General features: G+C 40.7%; 1 protein-coding gene across 3 annotated transcripts; it reads right to left on the bottom strand.

The window, feature by feature from the left end:
- Positions 1–4,950: 4,950 nt before the first annotated feature.
- On the bottom strand, positions 4,951–12,155 carry Syn2 (Syntrophin-like 2). Of its 3 annotated transcripts, XM_043429498.1 has the most exons (7): positions 11,967–12,154; positions 11,567–11,894; positions 11,050–11,154; positions 10,776–10,971; positions 10,288–10,413; positions 10,000–10,179; positions 4,951–9,851 (listed from the first exon to the last, which is right to left on the bottom strand). In XM_043429498.1, exons 2-7 carry the CDS (start codon positions 11,633–11,635, stop codon positions 8,971–8,973), a joined length of 1,557 nt encoding a protein of 518 aa, XP_043285433.1. In that variant the 5' UTR covers positions 11,636–11,894; positions 11,967–12,154; the 3' UTR covers positions 4,951–8,970. The 3 variants fall into 3 exon arrangements, with proteins under 3 accessions (XP_043285433.1, XP_043285434.1, XP_043285432.1); XM_043429499.1 differs by having other exon boundaries at positions 11,573–12,155; XM_043429497.1 differs by having other exon boundaries at positions 11,567–12,154.
- Positions 12,156–12,175: the final 20 nt, after the last annotated feature.

The raw sequence follows: 12,175 nt of genomic DNA, 5'->3' as shown, positions 1-12,175 counted from the left end.
GCTTTTTGCTGTACTCGTATAGTCAAGGATAAGCATGTACGAAAAATGTGGCAAAGAGAGTCCGCGATCGACCGATTTTTTAATCGATCACCTCCCCCGCAAAGGGCTTTCAATGTCTCGGCTATTTTTTTTTCTTTCGCGCGCGATACGTTTAACGTTGACTATAAGTTTATTTCGCGTTTAATCCACACTGAAAACTTTCACTCTCAAAGAAAAAAAGTCTAATGAAATGAAAGCGTACAAGTAATGAGAAAAACTTACGAAATATTCACCACCAGCACTAATCTCACGCTAGGGATCGCGGGTGTTTCAGAATCATCGGACAAAATGTTCCTCTCGCCCCTATAAAATCTCGATGTTTCCTCGCGATAAATGATCCTACCTCCCTCCCTCTCTGCCGATCGAGGGAGTGAGGCGTCTCTTATTGTCACATTTTATACGATCAATCGCCCCCCGATTCGTTAGTTTTTTCTTCCCTTTCTACAATCTCGTTTTTGTTTTCTTATTTTTTTTCCCGATTATTGTTTCAACCCCGAATAAAAATTTGGTGAGGAAATAAGTTGCAACTTCGCGGGTCACCGATACACTGTGCTCCACTCTGATTTCCGTCCCGCGATGTGTGCGGCGCTCGCTCTCCCTCTCTCTTCTGTATCCCGCGTGGGCGAGAACAGAGGACATGTACTTCAACCGAAATATACATGCGTATAGAGGGGACTGAATTTCTCACGCCCACTCTATCTCGTAAACCTTCCCGATATAATGTTCTCTCCTTTCATTCATAATTTTTTTCGCATAATTTTCTATTACTGTCCAGCGGTCGATAAAAAGTTTTCAAAAATCAGATTGAAATTTCTATGGCCCTTTTATCCTTTATCAATCTAGTGCCGATATATCTTTTGACTTTTATTGGCGAATTTGAACGGTTTGAGCGAGCCACCTCGGTTTCCAGTGGAGCGTTCGACTTACCTCTATGAGGACTCGCCGTCGCCAACATTGGCCCCAACTCGATTGCGGGCCTCGTCCCAAATAACCTCCAAGCACAGTTGGCGATGTGCGAGGCATCCAAATAACAAGTGGGTATAGCCGGTATACGACGCGGCGCGAGGGCACACTTGCAATGGTTGATCGTCGGCGAACGAAGAGGGTCAGGCAGGGCGAATGTCGACAAGCCAAGTTACTACAGTTCCAGTTGAAACAGAGTTATCAAAGAAACTTGTTATCGATTTCCAAGAGTTAATCTCCACGCGCGAGAGGATCATTCGTCATCGCGGGAAAATATAAAAGCAGAAGAAAACGAACAATTTGGATCTTTGATTGATCGCCTCGCGTAACCTCGATAAATTTCTCAGTTCACAAATCTTGGCAATGTGTTTACCAAACGCAAGAGTTTCGACGCGTCGTGTGTGAATTCTCATAGCGGTTCACGAAAATTGTACTTTTATCGCACGATACCAATTTATTTTTACGGCTTATTCAAAAAAATATATACTCGGTCTTGATTGAACCCCTCTTAACGTGTCATACGATCGAATTAATGTGCTCATTATATCGGCTAATGTGGAATCGCCCCGCGTATAAAGATGTCTTCGATAGACACACGTGAGTTTCTATTGTCCTGTGTTGTGTGTGCGTCGTATAATACGATTGGGGTATGCCACTAGTATGCGGTGAATACAGCGGTGATTGGTCGGTTCGATATCTGTCCATATAGAGGTGGCAATTTCCTGTGCTGTTTCTCTACTAGGGCCAATAATACATTCACCCTACATTCTGCCAAGCGTACGTGATGTACGGCTACGTACAGGCAGCACCGAATGTCGTTGAATTTCAATGTCCATGCTGAATCAATGGAGTTACATCATACGCTTGCCCTTTTTTTTTTTTTTTTTACGAGAGTTAAAATTAACTCGGGAATCATTTGTGTTACGTTTTAGACAATGGCAAAACATGCATTTCCGAAATGCGTTGCTTTCAGCTTCAAAAATAAATACGTATAAACATTTTTTTAATTTGATTATATCGAATGAAATGACCCGTGTATATAATATAGTTTCAATAGTAAATCCACAAGGGAAGAGACTTCTTTTTATGAGATTCCATTCCATGCGCCTCGCCTTGATGTCACATCGGGAGGAACATTTACTTGAAATGACTTGAAAAAATTTGGAACTGTTGCTTCGAGGTGGAGCTGTGATTCGAAATCTTGTTCTTGTAAAAAGAAAAAAAAACAAAGCGAAACGAAAGCTGCATATTTGCTCGTTTACTGTTCTTTCCGAATTAATAAAGGGGAGAAAATAATTACTACTTGGAACAGGAGAGGCTGAAAAATGGAGAATAAGTATTCAACAGGCGTTTACGAGAAAATTGTTTTTTTTTGTCTCGTGATGTTTTTTCGCGAAAAGTTTCTATTAAAGACTCGAAAACGAGGAACATTCCGTGGAGAACGAGAGTCGAAACAATTTGCGGAGGCCTCGTATATCACCGAAAAGGAAACGAGCGAGAGAGAGAGAGAGAGAGGAGAGGGAAGGGAAACTCTGAGAAGCTGTATGAAAGACTACGTAATTTATTACAAGTTAGAAAAGTCCCTAAGAGGATCTTTCCTGAAGGGCGAGCTCAATTGCGTTACGTACGTGGTAAACTCGAACTCCCGACCGTATCGTTGCGAGCTACCCCTTCCTGTCACCACCGTACCTCTTAGTTTCATCTCATCGATCATAGATTCCACGGTTTACGCTCCAAAAAGAATTTTCACCTCGCTCGCTTTCCTCGTAGTTTTCGACCCTCCTCGCTTTTTGCCAATTCGTCCCCAAGATTTCTTCCCGGCACGAGTAGATATTCGTACGACGTTATTGGTATTCTTATAAAAAAACTCATCGACGCACGATAGCAAATTGTTCGTCACGCGAAGCACAAGACAACAAGAGCCGTAATTTTACTCGAACCGAATTTTCTCAGAGATATACGTCGGCTTTTGAAAATGTTACTTTAAATTTCATATGTATAGAGACAATAAAAGTATATTTCTCGTCACTTCTACAGTGGTTCGTACGAGTGGAACATAAATTAAAAGAGGGTTAAAGAAATAATGAACGGAGATATAACGGCCTGTGACGCGTTGGCTCGAGACGCGCATCTCGTCTATATTTTTCACTTCCGATCTTTTCGTTCAACTGGAATTGGTCTGCGGAACCGCTGCGGCTCCACAATTTCCAATAAAACTCTTTTTCGAGAATAATTTCAACAAGTTCTGACCGCTGAGCGATGAAGCTCCAAACTTTTAATCGGAAAATGCATTACCCCATTAAATTAACGGCTTCTTTTGTGTAATAACTCAGAAAATATCGTGCTCAGTTATTTTTTTTCTTCGTTCGAGCTTAGGATTGGAAAAAAGTGCGAGTGAAAAAGAAAATGTAGGTTATTCGAGGCAATGATCCCGGATTTTCGTGGTTAAAGGAAGCGATCAATATATATCAAACACATATGGTCAATAACCCAAAGCATTACATGGAACTTTCTTTTTCATATTACTGGCAAATACGAGTGTATGTACCTATATATACGTATACGCACGAAGCGGTTAATGAAGGATCGTTGGGATTTTCTTCATGCCGCGTTGAGATGGTTCCTCGTGCGTATACACAAGAGAGAATCAATTTCAGTCGAAAAATATATACGCCGTGTTGAGGTAAGAGCTTCTGGACTCAGCGGACGCGTTGCCTACGGAGCTTGAGGTGTTTGCGCGAATAGATAGATAGCTCCTAGATACCAGATCTGAGAAAAATATTCGATACAAAAACTTTTTACCGCAGGATCAACTTATTAATCCTGAATGAATTTTTTTCTTCATATTTTCCTCGCGTATACATATTGCTTCTCCGAGCAATAAAACTAGTTATATCGCGGTTAGCGAGCAGATGATTCTTCGGCTACTCCTAAAATACCTTGTTGAAAAAAAATAAATAAATAAATAAATAAAATGGAAATTTCGGTCCTCTTTCGTTTTTTTTGTGTGTAAAATCGACTCGCGGCCGGTTCCCGCACTTTTCATCGTGCCAATTTCTTTTTATCAATAATCACACGAATTCTCGAATTTGGGACGTTACTTTGCAATGCTGATGCCGCAGAAGTGACTGTTCCCGAATATAATGGGAGCCTTGTAATATAAGAAAAGTTTTCCCTATCAGTTTGAGTTTTACCTCCCATTATGGCGCTGTTTAGTAGCCTGGCCATGGATGCCCGCAGTTAGAAAAAATAATTTTTTTCGTACGAAATAACTGATCGTGAACGGATGAGAATATAGAAAATTAATACGTAATCCGAAGAACTAGCGAGAAATAGCCCCGGAAAATGGAACGAGCTGAGCTGCCGGTTGGTATATATACGGGAAAGGAAAGAGGAAAAACGAAAAGGAAAGAATTGATTCGATTTGCGGTACGTTCAAGGGTAGGTATAGGAGGGAATGGCGTCGAAAGGTGGGAATTCTAAGGGTTGCTATAATAAAAAGTGAAATTTACTCTGGTGACAATATCGAGGGGAAAGAGTTTGAACAAGAAAATATATGAACCGACATAACTGTAACGCGTATAACTGCAATTAAATATATACATACATATATATAGGCATTATTACGTAATGTAAATGAAAAATATGGTGCGGTCGGTAATAGAAATTTGTGCCATTTCAACGTCAGATTAATGGGCGATTATTTTCATAGCGACGAAGGTTTTATTACGGAGCCTGCGGTGAAGGGTAAGGAGGCAAGACGGGGCGGGGCGAGACTGCTCCTGTCGCGGTTGTGATGTGATTGCGCCAGCAGGATAAAGCGAAGTAAAACGAGAGAAGCCGATCGGAGCTATCATTTAATTTTGTTCGAGAGAAGCCCTGGCTCCCCCGCAAAGGTGCGCGCAGTTTCTTAAACGGAATCCCAAAATAAAACGCATGAACAAATAGTTTGGATAAAAGGTTGTACTGCGGTCACCAAATTTTCATATACATCGTACACGCTATAACAACAAAACCCTTTTCCCCCTCCTCGTTCACCCTCGCATGACAGGAGGGGCGGTGGCGATGGCGGCGGCAGCATCGTCTAAACGATCGATAATTTCACTTTATAATAAATATATGCTGTATCAACAAGTGTAATCATTCGAAATATTCAATAATTCAAACATCCATTATATATTAGCCTGAACGAGCGGTATTAGTTTATTATTCACAATTTTTGCTGAGAAAGAAATTCAAATAGAAATTCTTCATGTCCGACGACATACCGCTGCGATACATTTAAAAGAGAATCTTCCCTGTAACGCAGGTGGACCAATGCGGAAGATCCACAATGTTTAATAACGCCAATATTTATCATAAATATCTTTCGGAAAATCGTCTAGAAAGCTCGAAAATTGAGTCGATCTTGATTCACGCGCATATACTTGTTGTTGAAAAGTAAAACGAGGAAACGTTTCTCTTTAGTACCGCAACATCTTATGCATACTGGATAAAATGAGTTTTCGATGGATCTGTAACTTCTAACAATGATATATATAATATATTTCTTGAAACATATTGTCAATGAGGGAATAGTCATTGTAACAGGATAAACCATATTTCATAGAATACGATCGTGCGAGCGCTCTCGTGTACACTCTTTCTCGTGCGTCGAGGGTACATATTTTTTCCGAACATTGTACAATTTATTTTATTTCCAAGCAAAAGCTGCTGCTGCTGCTGCTGCTGCTGCCTCTTCTTTGTTCATTTTGTAACTTCTTTTTTCGCTTGTTCGCGCCTTTCAAATATTCCCTTCAAAAGCGTATACAATCAAAATTTTTTTTTTTTAATTAAAAACAAAAAAAAACATGCCGTTCTATGAGATGCGGATTTACAAGAGCTTCGCGTCTTCGGCAACCAATCTCGCGGGCAATACAAATTATTTACAACTATATATTCGTCGCCTTGTATTCTCCCTCGAGTAGGACGTACCGAGGGGAAAGAAAAAAACGAAAAATAGCACATAAATCAAGAGACCGTTATTGCACATTAGTTGAAAACAAATCTGAATGATTCTTTTTTTTTTTTTTTGAGAGTAATCTCGCGATACTTCGTATCCCTTTTCAATATCAACTCTTAAAAAATGTATTTGCGCTCTTATCTATGAATCTGCGAAGATACGACGATTAAATGGTCACGAGATGCCCTTCTCGAAGGTCCCATCGATTACCCTTAGCGTGATTTTTTATTTTGTTTTTTTTTCTTATCTCTTTGTTTCGTGAAAAACTGCTACTTCGAATATGACTCAACGACAATCGCATCTGTAAAACTGTCATTATGGAAATTACTCTCACAAAAAAAAAAGCTCGGATATAGAATCGAAGGAAAAATAAAAAGTATGCCCTCGTGGATGGATATGTATATCCTCTAATCTCCGTGTATACCTATAAATAATTAATATTCATCTTTCTCCTCCGCTCATCCTCTCTCTTCCTCGAGATTCGTATTACTCGTTCACGGACGATTAATTGAACTGTAGTTGCCATTCCAAGTTTATCTCTCGTTGTTATTACTATTTTCTTTCTCACTCGTATCAATTTCACTAAACTATCTATACATACAATATACTTGTGCAGTCATTCTCATAGCGATTTTCCCTCTTTAATCACAGCGAATCCTATATAATTCACCTAGTGCCTTATTTCAATACGCACGTTTCTTCTTTTATCGGAATATGAGAAAATCGTATCGTACTGTGTCTCGCATCAATCATTATTGCTTCGGCATTCCTCGATTATTCAAGCGCACACATTCATCGTTTTCTTATCGTAACCGGAGCTGTATCCGTGCGGTAGTACATCATTTATAATATTCTAGGCAAAGTTCTCGACGAGACTGGTCGTTTCGTGATTATACGCAAATTCAAATAACAAGCCTCGGGGGCATCAAATGATGATGAGCAAAAAAAACGTGCAATATGATAAATCAATGGATTTTCTATTGTCCCGACAAAATAAAAAAAAAATTATTGTGTAAGATGGGGGGAAAAATGATCCCATCGGGGAACGGATTTATGCACGATCGAGAGGAACGAAACTGTGAAAAGACAAGGGGAGAGCACCGAAAGGTGGAGAGGAGCGAGGGTGAGAAAAAGACAGAGATACGTTATTTCGTAATTTCGGAGTTATAGCAACGCATATCGAGCTATTCGTTAAGACTAGATAAATGTGTGTTGACATTTGATTTACTTTTTCGTTTTTCAAATCTCACGTCAAACAAGAGAATAAACGAGTGCATCGGATAAATCGTCGAATGAATATCGTCCATCATCGTTCGATCGTGTACAACAAGGTATATAGGCACTTTCTACATGATATTGCGTTACATGTATACATAATATACACATACATGCACGCGCGCGCGCGCGTGTAAGCGCCTGTGTGTGTAAGTGTATACTATACAAGTAAATAAAAAATATTGTAAACGGTTTGGCGAGTACTGGGGATAGTATCGCCGCTAACGCATTCGTGCTGCGTGTCATCGCAATTATACGAATTCTATGATTCGAGAAAAGGCCGCTAGGTCGAGAAATCTAGTTCGACGATCTTGTTATGCAAGAAATATAATGTTTTCTCAATGAGATAACATCATGTCTTTACGAACCAAATGGAATGGGTCTCGTATATTCTTTAAATTTCCCCTCTATAAAAGATAGTTGTCGCCGTGGATGAAAAAAGAAAAGAGAGTAAAATAAGTCGAATGGAAATGAATAAAATTGATCGCCTGAGTTGTGGAATTTAAGAGTACCGTATACCCGGGACAACGTAACACAAATACAGAAACGAAAGAATTTCCGGATCGGTGTATATCGCGGTAAGCGACTCATAGTCGTTCCATCAGAAGGTTACCGATTTTTTTTATTTATTTTACCAATTTCTCCTTCTCACTCGAGATTCTTAATTGCAACGGTGTTATCTTATTGACAGATTAATACTGACTATAACTTATTTCGTAGTTGAGTCGTACCAAACGATTAAACGATTAAGAGAGCATTTTTTATTACGATTAACGCGCCCGTAATATACTCACCCCGTCAACGATTATTTTTTTCTTATTTGTATTCATTTGCTCCTTTCGTTTATTCATACGATTAAATTATGTCGAGGAATCCGCGACTTTTTCACTCAAGCTTTCATTCTCTTTATTCCAAGCTTGCAACATATACGCGTGGATTTATTTATAAATACGATATAAAAACCAAACTTTTTGCTCGAAAAAATAATCCGAGATTTTGTGCAAGCGTTTTTTATTTTTCATTCCCTCCGAGCACAGACGGGAATAACGAAAAATAAATAAAATTACTTTGTAAAACTGATATATCACCGTTTCCAGCCTAACAACTAGGATAATTCGATAATCATTTTTTCTGGAACTGACGGTTCTTCAAACGCAATTAACAATTCTCAACTCGCCTGATAAAACTTACGATCGAGGGCGATAAAATACGCGCAATTTTTTTTTTTTATATATATATATATATAAACAAGCATACGCGTCTTTTCATTCGTTTCATTTTCTTGTCGTTATTTTTGGAATCAGTGACTAGTTAAACGCATTTTTCCGCCCATTTCTATTCTCCTTTTCTCTCTCTCTCTCTCTCTCTCTCTCTCTTAATCACTTCACTTCTGACCATTCACCGAATAGTCAGAAGAAAAACATCGTCAAAAACCAATTTTTAGATGAAAGTGAACTCTTTTTTTTTCATCAAGAAAAAAATTCAGGGTTCGTTATACCTTGAAACAACAATGATAATTCGAATTAGAAAAGAAATAGTGCTGAAGAAATATCCGTTTGCAAAAAGATGGGATGTGCTCATTAGTGGAGGTAATAAGGGTCTTGGCGATGCAGGATGAAGACGAGTCGGGGTTGTGCATGTTTATGCGTCGTTGAGAAATCAAGTAGAGGAGGAGGAGAAGGAGAGGGGCCTCAGGGGGTCGTCGAGGTCAAGAACGTTGGATCGACCGCGGCCAACTTCGCAGTGAGAAAAGCGTGCATACAAAACAACAAATTCTGCAACTGTGAGCATTCCAATTCCTTGGTCTCGATAGCGATACTATCGATCTCTTGAAAGTGTAATTTCAAGCGACTCTTGCCATCGTCGCTGGAACCTCTCAATTGCGAGAATTTGTAACGCCACACGACCTCGCTCATGTTCTCGTATGACAAAGAGAATCCCTGAGTCCATTCGAGAGTGAGACCGGCACTTTTGGAATTAAAGGTAACCGTAAAAGTTTTGCTCTTCAAGTGTGTAACGGCGGAGCATACCGCGGTGTGCCAGGCGGCCTCGACTCGCAGTAACTCCTGTCTCGTTTCAACGCTCAAATAGCGCGGTGCTTTTCCAGGACTTTGTGCCAAAAAACAGTGCTGTCTCTCGTCAACGTTCTCCGATTCTCTCATCACTCGGAACATCGTCTGATAGACCTTGAAGGTGAGCGCGCATCGTGTCCAATCGCCAATGTTGCAGGGTGGTGTCTCGAACAACAAGAGATCCGGACCTTTTAACGCGAGGAAACGCGGCCTGTAACTCTGCCACGGTTGATTGCTATTGCTTACCGCTTCGTTCACCCAACCCATGTACTCTATTCTTTCGCCAACTCCAAAATTACGATTGTACAGTTTCATCTGGAGATGCGTCAGACCCGTTATATTGTCCGTTATGTATTTCAACCATTGGCTCAATATTCCACTGTCATCGCAGTGGATCACTCCTGTACGGGCCCCGTTCAGCCCTCGTACCTCAAAAGCGTTCCGCCTAAGTTTATCCGTACCAAATATGTATCTCGTCACGTACGCCATCATCAATGGAACTGGAACAAACACCTTATTTTCAGCTTTCGCTTTTTCATTCGCGATCCCTGGAGAATTCCTGACGGCCACCTTTCCTCATATCATATCTTATTTTATAAATATCTTTGCAACCGCCACCGCCACCGACACCATCACAGCTACGCTCACCCGTTATTACGTCGATCCATTTTTTCAAATGTCCCGAAGACGAAGACGAGGCGTTCGAGCCGTGTCGGCTGTGACCTGATTTCGGACTCCCTCCCGAACGTCTCTTCCCCGAGATCCCCCATTCTTCCTCGGTCTCGCCATTCGTTGCATTCGCGCAGTTGTCCAACTTTTCCTCTTTCTCTACAACCCCCAACCGATACCACAATGTCCAACACGTATCACACGGGGAGGGATTACCCATTGATCGAATGAATTCTCACGTTAAAATAACCATCCTGCTCAACCTACCATTTTTTTGTAGAAATGGTTTTGCCGCGCGATAGTGTTTGACCGTGAGGACGACGAGGTCACCAGCGTTTCTCAGAATGTTGACAGCATCGTCGTGATTGCACGCGGTGATATATTCCCCGTTTACTACATATTGTTAATATGCAAAAGTATCTGGGATTATTTACATTTCATTGCTACCTGTTGTTCTTTCATCCGTACTTGCTGTATACAATTTCGCATATACCATGGCCGATTGAAAAAAATTCAATGAAAAATCAACAAAATGGAAATTAAAGAAGAAGAGTAGCAGGCTCGGTATCCTATTGTTAGAGAAAACAATAGAATTCTATCTCGTATCACGGTATTGAAAAGCTGTCGCTTAGTTCCAACAATGCTATATAATACTGCAAGACCGGCGTGGCAGGATATTTTCATTTATCCGACTATCGAGGCTGAATTCCATATGGAATTCAGGGAATGATGAAAAAGTCAACAAATAATTTTACCCTTGATTATGGCATCTCCGACGAATAATTGACCGCACTGGTCGGCGGCTTGGCCTTTGTAGATTCTTGATATGAGAACAGGAAGTTTATGCTCCGCGCCTCCCTTAATGCTCAAGCCGAGTCCTCCTATTTTTTGGCGAGTTATCTGAACCATTCGCTCTTTGGCATCCAATGGCGGTTTATTGTGATTCTCAGCCTGCCAGGGACAAAAAAATCAGAGTTTTACGGAGCTTCGTTGCCATTGATCGAACCGAGATTAAATGGGAGACGGTACCTCAAAATCTTCTCGCTGAAGTTTTAATACCTCCATAGAAAGATTGAGACACATCGGCACCGGTTTGCTCTTGCCGTCGCTCACCGTGACCATGCCCGTTCTCACCTGGGGAAAGTAATTGTTTTTTTTGCTATATCGACCATAGATAGGGATATGAAAGAATAGTGAAAAAAAGTAATAACAAAAACATTTGAACAGAAAATCTAGAAACACGAGTTTTTGACGATCAAAAGAAAATAAAATGCTATTTATATCAATATATATGAATAGAGAAGTACATAAATCGCATGGTAAATGTCAATGGAGCGTCATCAAGTATTCAGCCGCGACGAGAAACCGTCGAGACTCTGTCGGCACACAAATACAAGCCTACTTGACTTATTGATCTCGATAAATCGTGAAATGAGAGTCAACCAAAAGTTATATTGTTCGTCTCGCGAGCTGTGTGCGGAAGCGAGCGAGCGATCGAAGAGGGAAAGCACTTTTGTACTGTGAATAGCATGACCGTAATAATTACCGATACCTTCAGCTTCTGATCAATCTTCTCCTCGATCGGAGTACTCATTTTTGTGGCGTTGATTCTCATTACTTTGTTTTATTCAAACTCGTTTAAACCTCGTGCTGTTGCGCCGTCCATCAGCCAAAAATAGCTTATCGTTCCTGTTGCCGCTCGTACGAAGGGATGCGCGATGACGACAACATGAGTCGTTGATACCGTTGATACATCGCTACTGCACGTTCTCAAAGGTAGTAGTAACATTTTCTCGGAGATCCTTTATTTTCACCTTACCCGATCAGATCAGATTCTTCGATTCATCTCTCGACTCTTGATATACACTTCACACCTACACATATCATACATCTCGTTGCGCATTATTGTTGTACAGCTAGTAGACCTAATATGTACCGGGGATTACCGGTTGTGCGCTCGTGCCCTAATCGAATCTTCTGCGAGTTTCGAGGAACACTATAAACAGTCAACACCGCGATTATATACCGAATAAATCTACTATACAGAGCGTACTACCGACCCAACACTGGACACTGAAAAAAATCTCTCTGCCCCTCAATCCTTCCACCTCTTTTTCCTATGTCCACCACCGCGAGCCACGAGCGCGCGTGAGGC

Source organism: Venturia canescens, chromosome 9 (assembly GCF_019457755.1).
Source record: "Venturia canescens isolate UGA chromosome 9, ASM1945775v1, whole genome shotgun sequence".
In the NCBI taxonomy this organism is placed as follows: Eukaryota; Metazoa; Arthropoda; class Insecta; order Hymenoptera; family Ichneumonidae; genus Venturia; species Venturia canescens.
Note: the sequence above shows the minus strand (reverse complement) of the source record. Positions and strands in the feature narration are given on the sequence as shown.